Source organism: Rhopalosiphum padi, chromosome 3, assembly GCF_020882245.1.
Source record: "Rhopalosiphum padi isolate XX-2018 chromosome 3, ASM2088224v1, whole genome shotgun sequence".
In the NCBI taxonomy this organism is placed as follows: domain Eukaryota; kingdom Metazoa; phylum Arthropoda; class Insecta; order Hemiptera; family Aphididae; genus Rhopalosiphum; species Rhopalosiphum padi.
The window spans coordinates 72,738,443-72,760,756 of NC_083599.1; the positions used below are offsets into that span (position 1 = coordinate 72,738,443).

Consider the following 22,314-nt stretch of genomic DNA (forward strand, 5'->3'; position numbering starts at 1 on the left):
GTTGTAAAAAATATGTTTAATTTTTTAATCTATGGAGTTTTCTATTATAAGACTAAAAAAATGTATTCAAGCAGTATCTATAATATAATAATTTTTATAATACATATATAGTTATACTTAAAATGTTATTTACATAAAACTATAAAAGTACATACTCCAAATATTATATTCAGTGCTATCCGACTTGAGTATATCATACAGTCTATTAAGCATAATGTTTGCCTCGTCATAGAATCGTGTGTTCTGTGTGTGAGTGGATCAAGGTCAGAACGCTATGTCAGCTACTTTATTGTATGACATTTGCAGTAGTTAGCATCAATCAAGCTACACGCTAGAAGAAACAATGCAATTAATTATAAATTATTTATAATAATATTATGGATAAAAATTGTCATAGCCACACTAAACCCTGCAGTTGGAGTTAATCTTAAAATGTCTCCAAATATTTATATAATTTACTAAATTAGTATTTTCTATACCTATATATATTATAAAATTAAAATAAAGTGTACTACCATTTTCAGATATGTATAGACATTTAAAATTTTTTTTTAGTTTTTTTTTTTCAGAAACATTAGTATAAAAACTCACTTAGTCAAAATTCTTGGATATTTAATACTAGATTTATTGTTATTATTTGTTATCATAGTTATTTAAAACTATTAAAGATGCATAGGTTCAATTTTTTTTTTTATTATTAAAAGATGTAATAGATTTTTTTAGACATTTTGACTTCAAATTTGGATGAAATTAGATATTTAAACAAACAATTAATAACAATTTTAGTTGTTTTATTGTAATCAAAAGAAATTATTTGTGGTTACTTGAAACATTCATATATTTTTTATACAATGGTATTTTAAAATGCAATGTTTTCAGTAAATTCAAAATAAATTTAAATTAAAACATGCTTATATTTATAAAACATTTAAAATATTTAGAACTATCCAGTCAATGCACAGGAAATATTCTTCTTTATAAAATATATAATTAATGCTTTTACTCTAAACTGAACCAGAGAGTCATAATCGTGGAAATTGGAAATACAAATTATCTTTGTTTCTATATTATGCATGGAATGGGCAGAGTAAACAAATGTTGATGTGATGGCCACTTAATGTAAAATAAAACTGTACTTTTACCATAGATGATCGAATATATTTAATAAATTTATTTGATTTTTTTGTTCGGTTTTATTATTATATTATTTTTCAGCTCGAAGTGAATTCAAATCAACTTTTAGTAAATCTTATATTAATTAGAACAAATTATTAACACAACTTTAAATAATAAGACAGTTAATTAGTACTTTCATGCTTCAGTTATTGGTTACATTAATTTTATAAGTTTTAACTTAAGTTGATTTATTTATTTACATTTTACATACATAATATTGTTGAATAAAAAATGAACTTTTTTTATAGTCCAGATTGAAAAGTCTTTTAGACAAGTTTTGTTGTTTTTAAAATTTTTCAATTAAATTGTCATATGTTTTGAACTTAACACTAAGTCTTTGAACCTTTTTTTTTAGATTGTGGTTTTGGATTTGTTTTCATTTGAATTTATCTTTTATTATTTGTATATTTCTTTAAATATGTTTTGGATTATTAACATGATTAAGAGACAATATGTCTATGGTGTCTGTAATTATACTTTTACACCTTTTAACATTTAGTGATAGTTGAGTTGGCAATAAAAGTTGTGCATCATGCAAATCATATTTTCTGAAATGAACATAACACTAATTTATATTATATTATATATTAACCAATTGTTTTTATTAGTACATACATAACATAATATAGTTATACTTATATATTATTACATATATTACAATACATGTTAAGTATATAATAAAATAATGTAATGTTAAAAACATATTAAATTTTACTTAGGAATGACAGATCTCAGACATTGGAGACTGAAATATTGTTAAAAAGTCATCAGGTTTATTTTTATCTGGAGTTGTCATTATATTACTTTTAATCAATCCATCTTCTAAAACCAATAAAATAAACTCACATTATATTATTATCTTTCCAAAAAAAAAAATATTATTATAAAGTAATACCAGGGAATAGAATCTTTCTCTAGAAACTTACTCAGCTAAAAAACTATGAAATTTAAATTGTCTAGGTAACTTCTAAAATATTACTTTCAAATTAAATTTCTTTTCAGTTTTTGTTTTAAGCTAGAAATCACACTTTATAACCATTATTAAAATAGTAATAATTAATAATTTTAAATTTATTTCAAATATTTGTTAAAGAACATATAAAATGATAGATAACTGTTGTATTAAAAGTAGATGATTTTACTTATTTATTAATTGTTTTATTATTATTAAATGGGTGTTGTTCTTAAACAATATGATTTACTTTACAACAGTCATAAGAAATAAAGATAGGTAATAAAATAATTATGGTACACAATGTAATATGTACAATATTATATAACAATAATTATTATAGTACACATTTGATATTAAACTAAAGAAATACAATACAGTAAATCAAACAAGTGTTGGAAAATATTACAGTAATAACTTGACTAGTTGAAATCAAAAGTATAAAATATATTAACTGCAATCATAAACAGATTAGCTAGGTAGGCAATTTAACTAGATAATGGGTATTTATAAAATAGGTATTTAGAACAATTAATACATTTTACAAGGTGTCAAGGTATTTCTTACATAATTGTGTTATTTTTTATTTTAATGAATTTTTGATTCACTGACATAACATTCGTCATCTATCATTATTATTTACTTTACCAATTTATTATTATGTAGCCATGTAGGTAGTTTAATGATACCATCTTAGTGTGTTAATATCTAATTACCTACTGCCAAAATTACAAAAACATAATATTTTAAAATGAAAATTTTTTTTTATAGTAATAAGAAAGTTATAATATGAAAATATGCAGGTGCCTGGGGGGAGGTGTTAAAATCCCCCCCCCCCGAAAAATAAAATAATTATTAATAAAAGTTGTGCATAATATAATATGAATGCGGAAAAATATTAAACCTACCCGAAAAAAATTTCTAGGTATGCCCCTGATTGTATGTGTTGTATGTGCGTGTGTTTGCGGTAGGAACACACAGATATTGATTATTTATAATTATAAAGTATACTGGGAAGTTCAATGAACATATTTAATTATAAAAAATGAAAATAATTTAAGTAATTAAGTACCCTTAAATTTTTTGATTTAGAAGGTCCTTAAAACTTTAATACGTCATCTTTGCCTAAAAATTGTAACAAATGGATAGTATTATGATATAATAGTTACGACAACTAATAACTACCTATCATTTTTGCAACTCAGTATTTATCACCATAGATACAAATATAATTCTTCAACATTGAATAACAGTATTACACATTTACAAATTAAATATAACTTAAATTTTATAAATTTTAAACATCTACATACAATTTACACATTTTAAAGACAAAATAACACATAATAATGAATTCTAACACTAACAAAAAAAAGACATTGATGCCTCGGAATGATAATAAACCATTAGTAAATCAAAAAGATAAAACTAAATCCCATACACGTGACACGCCTAATAAAATCACTGCTATTGAAATTCTTGAAAACAAATGCAATCCTATTTCGAATATTTACCTCGACAATGAGGTAAAACAAAGATCAATCACAAACGACACTAAAACAAATGATAAACAAGATGGTTCGAATCAAATTTTGGAATTAAAAGAAGAAACCCAAAACCTAGAACTTTTAAAAATGAATAGCCTCAATACCAGATATCGACTAAATTATAAAAACTATGTTGAAGAACTTCATAAAGCATTACTAAAAGACTGTAACTATAATTTATTAGATTACACCTTTTTGAACGCAGCATTAGACTTAGAAACATTGACGAATGTCACTAGACAGACGTTGAAAGCTATACAGGTTCGTTCAGTAGCAACTAAAATAAATAAAAAAATTAAAACTTTTTAATAAAAATACATAGGTAATACTAATAATTTTAAAATGTATTAAATATCATTGTATTATTTAATGATATCGACAGTAATATGACTGTAATATTATTAATATTTAAAATTTAAATATGCATTCATAATATTATCAACGTAGGTACATAATATATACATTTATCGTTATATTATGTTGATATCGTTTTTTTGATTATTTATAGGATCAAAAAATATTTTCGGTATTAGGATATTTTCCAACAGTTTCTCTGGAAATGAAAAATCGTGGTTGGGTGGAAAAACGAGATCCGTATAGACCGCCAACAAATTATTCTCATTATTTAAAATCAGCACGTAAATATTTCAAAAATATTCATATACAAAGAGCTGTTAGAGCTATTTAATACCGTAGGTATCTTACAAATATATATATTCTGTACAATTTTAATTTAAAGCATATGTGGTTAATTGGATTGAATCGCCACCGATTATATCGTCAATTAATGAAAATGAAGCTATCATAGAACGCCTTAAAAGTGCGCATTCTTGGAGTATACTTAAAGATAAAAAATCGGATTTTATTTTCGTCACAAGAAAACGATTGATTAGTTGGTCCAATTTAAGTGAATTGACATCTGTCAGTCAGATGACAAGACACGTGTTTTGTACCAAAGTACTTGAAACTACTTATTTACAAATAGTCATTAAATATTTAGTCTAACAACTGAGAAATCATTTTAAGTAGACCTTATACTTTATATTAATAAGTTTTTAATTTTTAAAACTAATGCTCGAATAGAACACCGTTGTAATCATACGTGTACGTTGATGAAATAAACGTATAAATAAAAATAAATAGCACACAATTCATATAAGTAACATGTAACTATAGATTTATGGCTGGACATTTTTGAAACAACTCTTATTAAATATTATTTTAAAAATAAATTTAAACTACGAGTGTATTTATAACTTCTTTTTATTAATTAAGAACCATTGTAGAATGAATTAACTATTGGCAATTGACGGTTATTAAAATAATTAAAATTACCTAGCATTATAAAATTAATAAAATTAAAACAATTTTTATTTTTATTATTTCATAAAGCTTAATTAAATCATATTAACCAAAAAATAATAAAATCTAATATAAGTAGGTACTTTAAAAATTAATTCATCACGATTAAAAATATGTTCTTAGATCGCAGATAGGTACCTATTAAAACTATACTTTTATTATACAACTATTATTATTTCCAAATATATACATTTTTTCACGTTATTCGTGACATTTTTATTTAGACAATACTTTTGAGTTTTGACTTGTTTCTACAATGGTTAATAATAATGATAAAATACATAATTCTTAGAATATTCGTGAAATTACATTTTTATAGAATTTAAATTTTGAGTTAAGGATACCCATATCAGTAAAACACTGACTTAGTTTTAATTTTAAAATATGTAGGTACCTATCTATTATCTATTTAACATTATATATTGTTACGATTAGGAAAATTGTATAAATTATGAGTAGTATCTACCTAATGTCTTAATAAAAAAATCAAATTATCTTCTACTTGAAAACATTCTTATTTATTTTAAATACTAATGATACAACTTTAACAAATTGATTGGCTTTGTATTACAGTTAAATATATTATATGTCCATAACGATTATGTTTTGTTTTACCAAGCTAATTAATAAATCACAAGGTTAATAGGTTAGCTCATAATATCTATTTTGAAATATAGAATGGTTTAGCACAATGTTTGGAATCTCACAAGTATTTTGTGACAAATTTGATGTTTCCAAGATGTCATTATATTCGATCTGATGCAGACACTGATGCATTTGTTGAAGATTACATTACAACGGCGTTAGTAAGCACACTGAAGATTATCGTAAAAGCGATTGAGAATAATAAAACAATTTTCACTTCAAATGGCAATGTAACAATTTTAATTTAATAATAGCAGTATAAAAATAATATTTTTTCCCTACCAGATACCATACAATCTTATTGATTTTGTAAAACGATGTATATCAAAATTTCTGAATAAGCACATAACTGGTAGTACAGAAATAGATTTGTGGGCGTTTAATAGTCAAAAAGAAATTTGGAACGAATTTATGATTTATTACACAAAATTGATCATCGATGGCAATGCCAAATTTGATCATGAATATACATATGAATTAGAAGTAAATACGTTTTTATTTATTCATAAGCTTTTGAAATAAAAATTAAGTATTGATAAATTTAATATTTTTAATGAGAGCTTTCGCTCCTCCACGATGATTATCTGTCGCCAACAAACATCAGGGTGTACCGGAGCTAATATCATCTTACCTAGAACTATAGGGCTTGGACATTTTAGGAGTTGCATATTGTTCTATAGCCTCTTAATTTTTAGTTGACAGCTAAAAATCCAAACATAAAATTACGATTTTAAAAATCGAAAATTTATAACGTATATTTTGTTAATTTTGGAAAAAATGCATATTTAATTGATTTTCATAAATACGCATGTCATGCATATTTCCTGTCCGTAAATAGGAAATTGCGTTTCGGGTGATAGATATTGATTATTTTAATGTAATATTTATTTTGGATTTTTGACAAACTTAACTTTTAAAGGCAATTTCAATTTTTTAAAGAATTTTTCACAGTTATTTTGTACAGTAGACATACATTGTTATATCAAATTTAAATATTTATAGATATGTCTGCCTCCTACAATAATAATAGATTTCAATAATATTCGTTTACGAACACCAGTATACAAATTCTATAAAATAAAAAATATCTTTTCAATCAACATTGTGCGTAGTGTATATTTATGATTATATTATTTATATTCCACTTTATTATAGTTATTAAACCTCTATAATTGTAATAAAATACAATTATAAGGATATATTTTTTATTAACGAAGTTTGGAACGATCAACGTTACAAAACTATAAAGATTTTAAAATTTTGCTCTATAATAAGTTTTTACAAATTTAGAATTTTATTGATGGTAAAGGATATGGAAAATTGGTATAGTGTGGATAACACTAAATAAATTTAGGAAAATAGGGCATACAGTTTACTCTCGATTATCCGCGTTGCGGATTATCCGCTGTCTTCCATGAAATCGTCTACATACATACCTATATATATACAAAAAAATATATGCGTATTGTATCTTTCCATTATAAATTATTATAGGTTTAATTGGGTTGTGAAATTGTCATACAAGACGATACAACTCTGTATGACAAAATGTTATTAAAAAACTTCAATCACAAGTTAAAAAGAAGAGTTTTCAAACAAAGAAACAACAACTTGTGACTGATTTTTTTTGCACATAAATAATTTATAATTTTTATTAATTTTTCATTATACATGTACATACATACATTCATTGTACTTACATGTGTATCTTTTTTAATGATACATATGTAACAATAATTTTCAATTTCAGTTTCCAATTTAGTTTTTATTATAAAATTTAATTTTGCGGATTATCCGCGGAATTCGTTTATCCGTGGATGTCCTGCCACCCTATTCCACGGATAATCGGGAGTAAACTGTAAATGTTGCTAAAACTAATTAATTAATAAGAACACTTCTTTTCGACAAAGATTTGTAGATTATTTTTATCCAACATTTTACAATTCTTTAAATGTATATTGTATATATATAAAAAAATTATCTTTAAACCAAAATGTGCTAAACATAATAATTGTATAGTAATTGTCATTATTGTTTATTGAATAAATCTTATAAATTATAAATTATAATATATTATATTACACGTTAATTATCAGTCTAGTATGTACGAATTTAAGTTGTTAATATTATATTATATTGCTTTTAAATCTAAATTTTTATTTCGATTAAGTTGTGTATATTTACTAAATGTGTTTAAAATATCTGGTGAACGCAATCTGTAAAAGTAATACATTATATTATATTTTATTAAACAGTACTATACTACTATACCAATATTATATTTTATTTTTTTCTGAATTATGTAATATAATAATATGGTGTATATGGTCCTATTGGTCCTACAAATTATATATATTTTTCATCAAAACAACTTCACTAAACAACTTCAACTAAAATCCAGAAAAAAGTGTTTATTTTAAAAATATAAAGATGTCTAGATTAAAAAATTATATTGAATTAAATTATAATCTTAAAAACTAATTTTACATCGGCTGGTGTATATTTTTCATTTGAAAATTGTTATATTATTATTAATATTATTTATTATTGAGAATAAACAAATTTCAAACATATTTCTATGCACTTTTGTTAATAAAAAAATTAATCTAAGTTACGCAGGTATACGTAATGCACTGTATTTAATCCACTAAGTGTAATTGACATTCTTACTACCTACTGATTTGTCAATGGAATTTCTGATGTATTAGTAATTTTAATGTTTTATCTGTGTTATAATATATAGCTAGATGTTTATGCAAAATGTAAATATTTACTAGAAAACGTGAAAGAATATTGTCCTCAACACTATATAGATGGAATTACCAACACATGGATCATAAAACCCTCTTCAAACTGTTCGGGTCACGGTATTATGTTGTCTAGGGATTTACATTCAATAAAACGAAAAATCGCTGAAGCAGGTGTTTTGAGGAATAATTATATTTTACAAAAATATATAGGTAAAAATAATTTTTAGTATTTCAAAATAAACACATAATAATTACCAAAATTATTATTTTTTTTTTAGAAAGACCCCTTTTAGTTAATACATGTAAAATTGATTTGCGACAATGGTTTTTAGTGACCAATATGAGTCCAGTAGTTGTGTGGATGTACAAGTTAGTATACACATTTACAGTTTGAGAACATTAAGTATTATTTGTTATAGTCACTAGTCAGAGCACTCAGAGCACTATAAGGGCTACGTTTGCACATCAGATATCATAAACAATAATTTTCATATAACTATTTTTTTTTTTTATAGAGAGGGTTATGTTCGATTTTGTGCAAACAGTTTCTCCATGCTAAGTATGCACGAATCCATTCATCTCAGCAATGTCAGACTGCAAATGAAATATCGAAAATTTAAGAATCCACTAGTACCCGATGAATGCATGTGGGATTACAGAGAACTACAAGACTATTTGAGGTATAAATCACATTACCAGTTTACCACATAGATTTTAAAGGTCTTGTGATCATCGTAATTTTAGTTGAAAGCTACTCATATTTTGTAGGTATACAGATTTAAGTAATATGTGGTAAGTAAAAATGCTTATTCCGATTTTCATTCTATAGTTTCAAAACTATAAAAACTCTATATTATGTAATACCGTATGTAATATACGAGAAGATCACACTGGTTTTAAAATTATTAAAATGTCAAGCTAAAATATTTAATCTATTAAAATCGATGAAAGAATTAGGAAGATGTTCTGTTGAATTTATAATCTTCTGTTAAAATTAAGAATAGAATATCTTATAATTGATTATTGGCATAAATTAATGTATGCAGGTGCATTAAATAATCCCCAGTATTTTTTCTATACCTGTATAATATATACTTAAATATATACCATATTATAGTATATTCGGGTAAATTTCATTAATAATAATGTACGATTAACGCAACGACATGGTCAACAGTTAAATATATAAATAATGTTTTCTATAAAATGTTGCTTGGTTCCTCTATAGCAGCGGTTCTCAACCTTTTTATATTCGCGTACCACCTACACAGTTTGAACATTTTTACGTATCACTTGACCATTTGTTTTACTTATTAATAATGTATACGTTTATGTTATATGTGTAGAATTTTATTTTATTAGGAATTACAAAATGATGGGATTTAAGTATTTAATGTATAAAAATAAATTAAATAAAATTAAATATGTACAATTATTATTATTATTTATTATTACGATTACAAAAGACCTTCACACCACCAAATAAACCAAATAATATTTTATGTTAATAATGATTCATTCCAATTTCTTTATAAAGAGAGATTTTCTTCGCGTACCACCTATGAGCTTTCCACATACCACTAATGGTACGCGTACCACAGGTTGAGAAGCGCTGCTCTATAGTAATCACCAGTACTATTATAATAATCAATTTTATTATAATAATATATTATTGTGTGCAATATAAATATTTTGTATAATATAACTAAGTAAGTATTTTCGTGTACTTAGTCTTATATTTTATATTTTAGAAAAATTGGTCAAGAATACGTATGGGATGAATTAATATTTCCCGGAATGGGCGAAAGTATTTACGCCGTGTTAAAGGCTGCTACAGATATTTCGTTTTACCGTGACAAAACGTTTCAACTGTTCGGGGCTGATTTCTTGATCACCGAAAACTTTATTCCTTATTTGATCGAAATCAATTCCATTCCCGGGCTGAATCCGTCAACGAGCATAATCGCCAATTTGGTACCTATGCTCCTTAGTGACATCGTGAAAGGTATGCGTAGTGACTGTATAGTGTTTTATTTATTTTAATAATTACTGATTTTTATAATATCCGGTATACTAGATTTTAAAGTATAGTGAAATATATTTTATGGTAGGTATTGGATGAAAATAAAAAATTTTATTTTTACGGGCCATCCATAACAAAAAAAAAGATTAATTAACAATTAAGTAAATATTATATTTTATTGTTGTCCTATAGAAGGGAGCTAAAAGTTTTATACAATAATAAGTATATATATATATAAAAAAAAAGTTACTTAAAAAATAAATACTAAATTTAATACTAAAAGGTATAATAAAAAAGTATTTAAATTACTAATTTTAGGCAATATATGTATTAAAAAAGGTCATCATGGTGAAATATAATATTACCCTTATCCTTACCCACTATTTGACTCCCCCTGTTTAACATAGTATTATTGTCGTCCGAAATTCTATATTATAGTAACAGTGGACTACGAGAAAAACTCGAACGCCGACACGGGGCTATTTATGAAAATCGTGCCTGAAAAGTTGAAATCAGCCTCTGCGGTGAAGTTAGATTCGGCTATGATCGCCTCAAACGGTGGAAATTCGTACAACTCTACAGAGGCCACGGTAAACCGTGGCTGCAATATATTCAATTCGCGGGTGGGCGTTGAACCAACACCGTTTACGACTGAATACCACCACCAGTGGATGAACGGAGTCAATAAAAAATTAGCGTCACTAAGGCTACGGATCGACACCCAGAAGACGACGGACGACAGTGGAGTTAATTGTAGTAGTAAACATTGTTATAAATAATAATCTTAAACGATATATTATAAATTTTAATCCATACAAATCGTTTTATTTATCGATATATATTCTAATATTTTTTGAAATAGGTATCACAATTTATGTGAAGAAAAACATATAGGTATCACTTATCTACATAATAAACGTTTTTAATTTTAAAAATAACTAGTAGTTAATATCGTTTAATTTATATGTTTTTAAAATATTCTTAAATATTTTCAATTTGTTAGTATACTATAGTGACTATTATTCTCATAAGTTATTATTAGATATTATACTAGCTATAGCCTATAATAACCAAAACTCTAATCATTAGGTATAGTTGAAAATTGCTATTTCCAAAATAATGCAGTGTAAAGGACATTGATTGAAGTACTCGTATTTTCTTTTTTTGACACAAATTCAGAAATTAATCTACAATGATTTATGTAATATATACAACTATGAGTATATAAAAGTAATATTGGATATTGTTCAGGCACACATTTGTAGAACACAAAGCAAATTTTAATTTTACGTTCAAAATAATTAATTTTAGATTCTGAGAGGAGCGATGAATGTGGTTTTTTGTTGTCTGCCTGTCATCATTCATCGTCTTCTAGACAGTACCTACAAATGTTTTGGTTTTCAAAAATGGTGGTAGTTTCTGGTAGCAAATTAGATTTAGTTGGTATTTTGGGTAACTAAAAAATGAATAACTCTAGATATATGAAATTTTCACTAAATATTTATATAATCACTTTTTATTTACAGCAGAATTTTTAAAAAACATTTCGATGTCGTACTTCGAATAATTTTTATCTATTAATTGGCCTAGGATATTTTCAATTTTTTTTAGTTTATTTTTTAGAAATGTAGATTAAAATTTCCCTAGGTAGAAAAGCTTAAAAATGTAATGCAAAGCTCCTCGTAAGTTGATAATTTCTCAATTAAAAATGTATAAAAACATTACTTCACGATAAGCGTTTAATAAAATTCATATAAAATTGTGAAAATTATCAAATTATTTTGTAGTTTGTAATTCATAAATTTTTTTTTATATTTAAGATTTGAAAATTTAATATAAGTTTCTTAATACATTTTTCAACCTATACATAAATAAAAATTCTACCAGAAAGCCAAATTAACTTTTTATGAGCCTTTCAAGTTCAAGTTCAAATTTTTACGACAGAGTAAAGTAGTTCACAGATCAGAATATCATAGCATAATACACCTATATGTTTTATGATAATTTGACACACATTACAATTTGTATGATTGATTTGTTCAGACAATTATTATTTTTATTTAAATTTTGTATTTTTTTTGGAATATTACGTATACCTAATAATTTTTTAACGTGAACAAGTAATATTATTAATTTATTAATTTATTGATTATTATATTAAAATGTTTTGTTGTATTATATCAAATTTATACTATTATAGATTATTAATTTTATATTTTTAATTATTAAATTAATTTACTAATTTTTTGTTTTTATATTTTATATATTGTTAAATATAACAATATTACGAGTAACTTTTATTTTAACCCTTTCACTCCCAGAATAATTTTTGGTTAGAATAATATTTAGAAATGTCTAAGTAGTACCTACAAATAAATTTCAAAATTGTATGATTTTTTTTACTTAAATTTTTTATTAGAATTTGAATATATCTTTCCACAAGTACAACAGGAGTGAACGAAGTCAACATTTAAATTGCTTTTTTTAAATTACTAAAAAATGTTCCATTTTTTTATTGGTTTTAACTTATATTTTGCAGTAATTATAGAAACACTTTTTTTAAATGATCTATTTCAGTTTGTTTTTAATAATGAAAAGTATATTTTTATTTGATAAGTTAACGTTGTCGGCGTGAATATTACAATGTAATGATACCATTGATACCTACCGTTCATTTCCCGTGTCCAGCGGGAAGGACATAAACGTCATAAACTCCTGCGCGTTTTACGGGTGTGTGATAATAGTTACGAATATTTTGAGTTTTTGAAGACATGCCATATAAAAATTACAAGTGATACAAATAAACGTAAATATAATTATCAATAGCACTTAGAATTATTATAATATGTCTAGTTAGTATAGTAGGATAATAGGAGCGATAGGGTTGATGTGGACGATTATTATAAAAATTATGGTTTTTTCTTGTAACAATATATTATAGATATAATTTTATACTGTTCCTTGATTTGTTTTTCTGATGTAGTTTACATAAATTTATTTTATCTGTTTTTTTTTTCCTGTTGGAGTTTGCACTAAAAAGAGATTGGTACTTGTGGGCTATGGTGGAATTTACTTGTGCCCATTTATGCACTCAACCACTAAAATGTCGAATAAAACCAAATCGTCCTTACGACCTTCTTAATTCTTTTATAGTTGGCCCTTAACCATACGCAACCTCGAATAAAACGTCATTGTACCTAATTATTAAATAACTAATCTGTTACCTGACGTATATTATAATTATCTTGCAGCTATTAACTATTAATTTATTTCGTGTTATGAATTTCAAAATAAGTATTGTTTATAGTATATTATATATTCGTAGAATTCGCAACTATATATAACTGTAATACAACTATAAGTACCATTGGTGGATTAAGCTATTTGCCGCATACAAGCAGGAAATTTGCTGCCGTCTCAAATTATAATATAATATTATAAATATATTTTATTTTTTAAGTACGCCAAATTTGCCGCTCCAATCATCTGATTATTTTGCCTGTAGTGTAACCCGACGCTGATAAGTTTTTAACATTTTTTTACGAAAATAAAGTTTTGGTGCCATGAAATAGATAATATTTTTTTCTAGTAGTTTAATTTGATAAAATATTTTTGCTAAAATTAATTTTTGTTATACCTACCACGTATTTCATTATTATACAAATAACACGTATTTACATATTCATGAATTCTTTTCACGAATACTTAGGTATCACACAGTGGTGGCGCTTTATATTTTTTATGATACGAGCGATACGATACCGGACTAAATTTTTTTCTAGTGAAGCATTTATGTGTGGCTTCTCGATCACCCATTAATATTTTTATACACAATATTTTCAGGAAAGTATTTGCTACAAATTTTTTAGGTATAATATGTTATATTTCTCAGTAGCGTCAAAATATGTAGTTACCAATGCAATTGTCATAGGTAAAGTTAATAGGTAGAGAATCACCTTTGTCATTGAGTGTTCAAATTTACATTAACCTAACCTAGATGGGTGTCAACATTTTATCTAATGTTGTAGGTAAAATTTTTGACTTCAACGTCACTGATATTTCTAAATAAATAATCAAAAAATATACCTATTATTATCATTACAAATGTACTACAATAAGACTTCAAAGTTCCTCCGTTTTCTTTTATTTACCTATGTACTATGTCTAACAATACATAAATTTTTATTTATTAATGTATCAATGTATAAGATTTTAAAAAGTGTGCAGTTAGTACCTAACTTAATTGATTGTTTTTATTTTTAAATGGACAAAAAAAGCATATAATATAACAGTCAAACTTAAAATAATATAACTTAAGTCATCTAAAAACTCTAAAGCAATGAAAACTATTTTATATAGTAACATAATGATTTAAAATGTATTTATTTATTTACATATTTTTAACATTAAATTATAGGCCGGAGCACTGGAGGAGCAAAATCAAAATATGTTGGGGGGCACTTGCCAACCCTGGTCCTCGTGTAGCGCCGCCCCCGCTACAACAGTAATTGTTTATTATTACATTATATTGTTTTTTTATTTACTTTGTACTAATAAAATAATAAAATGTAATAATAATAATAATTTAAAATATAAATTTAAACAACATTAATTTTCTTATATCATTTATGACGTTTATATTGGATAATTTTTTCTCTGAATAATTTGTAACTTTATAGTTACAGACGAGAGATGTAAATATTTTAAGCTAGCAATATCGTATTGTACCTATATTTATATTTTATAATAATAATAATAATAAATTTGATGTCTTAACAATAAATTTACTATCTTTAGATATTTGAAAATATAAATTATTAAAAAATGATATGATCAACTGTTAAATTGTTTGTTTAGTTTTATTTTAAAATTAAAAATATTGTATTAAATAGTTCAATCGTTGGTAACGTTGCACTAATTTTCGTACACAATCTTACAAAGTAGGTACTCGTAATCGTGTTACCAAAGGAGACAAACGTACCTATACTAATTACCTACATAATAATATACAATAAAATTATCAAATGCGTATAGGTACGGTGTATTGCGGTGTTAGTATTACCGTTATTAAATATTCTCTAATTATTAAAGAATATAAAAATTTAATTTTTGTTTACCAATGAAGTCTACAGGCCGACAATCTGTGATATCTAACCTATGCGAATATGCGATATCTTGTATATTAGTTATATATAAGACCTAAGCCGCCGCGCTATTCGCTAATTTAATATGATTATGCTAAAATATTAAGTTATGCAAGCCGTAGGTTGGAAACCCCCGAGTCTAAGTCACTTATTATCAATATTGACCTTTATCCGACGTCTTGATGATTACCATTCTCGGCGGAATTAAGACGTTAATCAAATTAATAAATTAATAATTATTATACAAATATTTATTAACATTTAGTTATAGTTACAAATAGTAGGTCCATAGTACCCTGCATCCGATGTTAATCTGTTAACGGAATCAGATTTCAGTTATTGTCAACGTACACAGCGTTTCATAAAAGTCAGACATGTATTGAATCCATCAGCAGAAGCTAGAAATATAGCAATAATTTTGATTATTTAAAAAAAGTATTTAGTAAGTAAGTACCTATAGGCTATAATAGTTAAGCCGTATTGTCGTTTGTGGTATTAGAACTACGTTTCTATTCACATTATCTATTGGGTTAGTGGAAATGAACGAACAAACCACAAGACGTAATAATAATTGGGTGGATATAGCATAATCGATTATCATAAATCATAATATACCTACGTGAAGAAGAAATTCCCGAAACAAAACAATGTGTAGCTATGTAGCTGCAGTTGTTTGCCTTATGTCCATTGTCCACACAATAATTTAGGCACTTACTTGTAGGCTATAGTAAATTTATATTATCGTTTTCTTTATTATATCTTCTGTATATATTTGTATAAAAAACGATAGATTAGAAATTCATTACAAATTTTAAATTACCAATCTATCACGGAGTTTTTAACTATCATAGGGATTTTAATAATCGAAAATAATACGTAGATATTATATTGAAACTCGTCGTTTCACTACCTATCATTATCAGTGCAAATATATTCAACAAACAAACTTGCAAAAAAATCGATAACATAGTTTAATTAAGGCAAATATTGCGTAGAGTGATCTTTGTTCATGTCTTATACATGTCCAGTCCAATGTTCATGTGTGGCAGAGACGTAGACAGGGAGGTCCGGACCCCCTTGAAATGTCATCGACGAAATTTGTTTAGAATCTGAGACCCAAATGGAACGAAAAAGCTAGTGTTTTTACAATGATGTTTTTTTTTGTACTCGTAAACTTAATAATTAATTATATGTTATGGAAAAAATTACGAAATGATACGGTTATAACACACACATAAATATATATATATATATAGGTACTCGTAATTCGTATACCATATAGCTGCAGGGTATAAGGTATATATACATATTTATACATAGACCCTCGTATAAACATAAACTAAACCCATAATAACCATGTTGAAGAAATGACACAGTACTAATTAGTAGGTACCACGAATTAAATCTTCTTGGTAGGTACTTAAGTTAAGATAGATTTGTAATATAATTTATTATATCTATGTTATATTTATACCTACATTTTTTTATTTATACGATATTTATATTTATTATAATACAATAATTATTACTTTATATTTATATAATTCACCTATTGAATTACAAAATTATTTTTTTTTATAATATGTACATAATATAGCATTCTGTACGTCATTACGAATTTAATTTTTGCTAAATTACTATTATTATTATTTTGACTTGACTCCTCCCCCGAAATAAAATCCTGGCTACGCCCCTGATGTGTGGCATCAAGTCCAATGACGTTATGCGTTCTTTTTAATTTCCTTAATATCTAAATTCTCTAACATATTTTGTTTCGTTGGATTTTTGTTAGATTCTTTAGATTAGTCCGTAGTTAGGAAAAAACAATTGTGTTGTGTTGAAATGCAGCAAATATAATATATATAAAAAAATAGCTTGTGCTACGGATTGCCAGCACAAGGATTATATTTCCATAATTTTTAGATATTTTTAAATTGATGTATTTTATTTTGTTACAATATCAGATGTCACATATTATACCTATCTATTATATTTTAATCGATAACAGTAAGAATGTAGATTTGTAAAAAATAACGATAGTGATAAGAATAATATTTAATACAAACAATTCTCTCTTCTATTGGTATTTAATATATTAGGTACCTGCAATATAATAATATCATTTTATGTAAACGTAGTTATACCATATAATTTTAAGCTGACCTCGAAGTGTTATTCTTTTTTTTTTTGTTTAATGCGGTTGCGATTTGGTCTTGTGATAGTGTAACAGTGGTGAAACGCGATTACGCCCGCCCAACCTTTTTACCTGAAAAAATCTCTGTATCGCTATACGCTGTCTGTCGTATCGTTACCGGTAGCCTTCACGATGAACGAATATCTCCACTGTATGCGGATACATCCGAAATGTATATATATATATATATTATGGCTTCTACAGTACTAACGAATTTACCAATATTGGTTTTATCTATATGATTTATTAGGTAGGTAACCAACAGGTGGTTCATGACGTCGTGGTAACGCTCTCCGTGTCGTACAAATTTATAGAATGATCCCATCCATAACCATAAGTCATCTTATACTCATCAAAAACACCATGATTGTGCTCTAGCCTATAATATAGGTACCTAGATATTGCCCTTTTAAAAATTTTACAATACACTATTTAAAAATACAGTTGGACTTGGTAACTCGAAGTCGAAGTTAAAAATTTGAGTTAACCAATTTCGACTGTACTTTATTGATACATATGGCCTTATAGGCATTTGTCATAGTATTTATTTTGTTCAATAACTTATACAATTTTAGTCATTTATATTTGCTCAAAGTCAATCGTATTGTGTTTTTCGCATGTAAAAAGGTAGGGTGGGCGCAATCGTATCACACCCTTATACAGGGTGATTCTTTTATATAATTTAACACTTATCATTTCAAAAAGTATTAACTTTTTAATTTTTTTTATCAAAATATTTAGTTTCATGCTTTTCTAAAACTATATAACATTTTCATTTTTCAAAAGTTTATAGTGGTTTCACTATTCAATAAAATGGTGAAAAAAAATGTTTATTACAATCTGAGAAGAGCATGAAACAAAATACTTTGAAAAAATAAAAATGAATCCCCCTGTATAGGTACGCGGTTCATGTATAAACTGCTTTCTACTCGAATCGTCGTGTACGTGTTGGTATTGTTATAAAACATCCCCACGGGTAGGCGCCAATATGCTACAGGGCATTGGAATTTTGTCTCGAAAACATTTCCAAGAAACTGAATACAATGAACAAAGTAACCATCCCCACCAATTGTATAATTCACATTCTTACTGTGGTGGTGACTCGCTAGTAACGCCGTGAAACGGGCGTCCAGGCGGCAGGCAGTATACAGTCAGTATCAATTTATTTCGTGCACACCGATACTGTAGTATAGACTACGTATACCTACGCATCATTTTCCAAAAGAATTTATCGAAGCCAGGTTTTCATCGCCGTTAAAATAAACGAAGTAGGTAATTATTAAAAATCATTACAATTCCTTAATTATATTAGTTACATATTGTAATAGTTATAATACAAAGTTTATTAACACTGGTAGGTTAGTAGGTTACCAAATCAATTACGACAGACAATAGAATTATAATATTATAATATTTGACTAAGAATAATGTAAATGGACAGATTTTATATGATAATTATAAATCAGTTTATCTTGGCACTCGACGATCGTTAAGATTAAAAAAAAATGATCAGAAGACTACTTTTTCATTATAATATTCCAAACACTATTTGTTTTTTAATCATAATGGTTTCCGAGTGCTATGATGAACTGAACGAGTTATACTTACGACTTACCAAAATATATTAAAATATTTATAAACATTTTTCGTGACTTTTTCATTTAGTTGAAGTAATCATGGATCAGAATCCGCTTGAAACCATTGAAACCATTGTAAGTGCTCATGATATAGGTCCTATTGTTTTTGGGCCTCTGCATGATGAAAGTGATCATGATTCAGAACAAGAAGCTGACGAATATCAACTATCTTCTGCTGCTGCTTATGTATCTGAAGAGATACGTCGCATGCGTACTGCGGGTAGGTATCAAATGTTTTTTAACATTTAATTTGCTCGTAATATTTAAATCAATTATAATAAATTTGAACGTTTAAACATTACCAACTAGCACAGAAAACACTACATATTATAAAAAATAACGAATGCTTATTTTATGTTATTAAATTTATATTCGAATTTATGTTTATTTAATATTTTAACGCACACACAAAGTCACGACAACCTCTTCCATCATAATAAACGTTTTCCATCTAGGTAAATGCAATATTTAAATAGCTAACAAAACTATTTAATTAAAAATTGTATGTTATTAAATATTTTATCTATTAACTTATTTTCCTAAGTTCAAAATAATTGAGATAATCAATAACTAACCATTAATCAATTATGTTTACTAAATAGTAAACATAATATAATTTATATTGTGACTATAATAAAACAAATCAAACTTAAATTATATTTATATCATATCTATTGAACTATAGTATTAAATAAGCAAATTAAACAAAATAATTTAATTGTTAGTTATATTGAGATTAATTAATAAACAAATTTTTCTTGAGGAAAAGTTAAATGGATTTTGATTAATTAACCGGAGCTTTTAAATTTACCTATCATCATATTTTGATTTATATAATATATCAATTAATTGTTAAGGAATCATGATGTAACTACAGAATCACTAGAATATAATATATTATATATGCTATAAGCCTATAGGTAACAAAGAAATAAAAATTGTTTAAAAACAAAATGATCAAAGACTTAAAAAATATTTTATACAACATGTTTAATTATTTAATTAACCAGGTACTTACCAATATTGAAACAAGTAAAATAACCTTTGGATTTCTTTAAAATATTTTTAAGCCTTTTATATAAACTATATTACAATTAGTTTTTAAATCCAAATGTTTTGTAATATATCTGTTAGAAAGTATAACAGTATAATTAACTATCAAGTATAAATTAATAAATCTAACCTTTCATATATATACACACACACGCACACATACCCAGAATTATAATCAAATAAATCATATGACAAGATTTAATGTCAAAAATTCATTATAGTACCTAGTTATTTGTTTAAAATACCTACCTACACACATTTATTTCTCTAAGTATTTTTTGTGAAACCTTAATACTATATTGTCTACTGGACAACTTTTTAAAAGTTAATAGATTAGGTACTCCATTTTAAGTAGGTATATTATTATTTATATGAATAACTTTCATAGACTCATTTTTTTGTTATATAAAATAGATAGAATTATAGGAACTTATCTAAAAAAGTTATTTTATAATAATATTTGCATACTTACTGTATACTTAGTAAACCATTTTTTTCATACCTATGTCTAAGTATAAGCTTCTTTTTTATTAATTTTTTTTTTTACAAATTTATGATTTTAATATTTCAAGAAATATATAGCATTATTAAAATTATTTTAACTGTACCAATTCTTTATTTTTAAGTTTAAATTTCCTATTTATTTTTTTATTATCAAAGTAAAATAGAATTGAAAATTTCATAAATATCAGTAAAATATATCTGTATATATTATAATCATAATTTCACTAATTACTAATAAATACATTTCATAAGCGTAATACAAAATAAATCATAATTAGGTTGTCTTATAGTTAAATTTGTTATCGATTATGAAAAAAAGCGCATTACAACCTATTTAGGTACATATCTATATTTGTATGTATTATGTAAAATTGTATGTATCAATTTTTATTTTATTGTTTTTTGTGTATTTAAATGTACCAAAAGAATTTATACATTATAAATCTGATCCTAAAATCGACCAATATGAGTGTGAATTTAGTCCAATGTTGTTCAAGTTTCTGTTATATAGGAATTTGTTCAATTCCTCGTTCTTCTAGTATTAATAGAAATGCATTCAATTTCTCGTTCATTTAATATTTAAAGGAACTCATTCAATTCCTCATTCCTATAAAAAAGGAACTCGTTCTTTTCTTTGTTCCTCTTTTTAATTTACATTAATACTTTATAAAATTATTTTATTATATCTACATCCTAAATATTTTAATTTTAAATACAATTAATGGGCACAAAAGATTATTTCAAATATTTTTTAAATAGTAAATAACAAATATACATTATAGGTACTATATACTTAAAACACCACAACAATTTTTGTTATTAAAAATATAAAAATTAATGCAAATTTCAACCTACTTTATAGTTTATTATAATAAAAATGTATAATAAATACCTAAGTAAAAACACAGTTCAATTTCAATATGTGGTATATGCCTTATTTTATTTTAAAATTACATGTTTTTCAAAGAGATTATCACTTAATTTGAATCGTTTAACAGTCATCACTATGGAAACAGTTGAAAAAAGTCTTACTACGGGTGCACTTGGTGGTAGTGGAGTGTTGTATTCCAAAAATAGCTTTAAAACTATTGAATTCATAAATAATGATGATATTTCTTGACTTTCACTGTTTAAATAATTCTTCATTTCATTTATAGTATAATTTATTTTGTAACTTTAATAAACGATTCATGAGTTATTAATTATCATGATCATTTAATCACTAGAGTACTAGCAGTACTAGACACTAACCAGAACATCAAGTCATGTGTGAATACAAATTGGTAGTCTCATCTATTATTTACATGATAAGTAAATGCAATTTTTC

General features: G+C 25.5%; 1 protein-coding gene across 1 annotated transcript; it reads left to right on the forward strand.

The window, feature by feature from the left end:
* Positions 1-3,477: 3,477 nt before the first annotated feature.
* Positions 3,478-22,107, forward strand: LOC132925619 (tubulin glycylase 3A-like). Its single transcript, XM_060989998.1, has 13 exons — positions 3,478-3,936; positions 4,184-4,313; positions 4,415-4,632; positions 5,715-5,912; positions 5,968-6,165; positions 8,426-8,642; positions 8,711-8,801; positions 8,948-9,112; positions 10,184-10,437; positions 10,894-11,214; positions 11,767-11,907; positions 19,459-19,650; positions 21,986-22,107. The coding sequence occupies exons 1-13, from the start codon at positions 3,478-3,480 to the stop codon at positions 22,105-22,107; spliced, it is 2,706 nt and encodes a 901-aa protein (XP_060845981.1).
* The last annotated feature ends 207 nt before the right edge of the window (positions 22,108-22,314 follow it).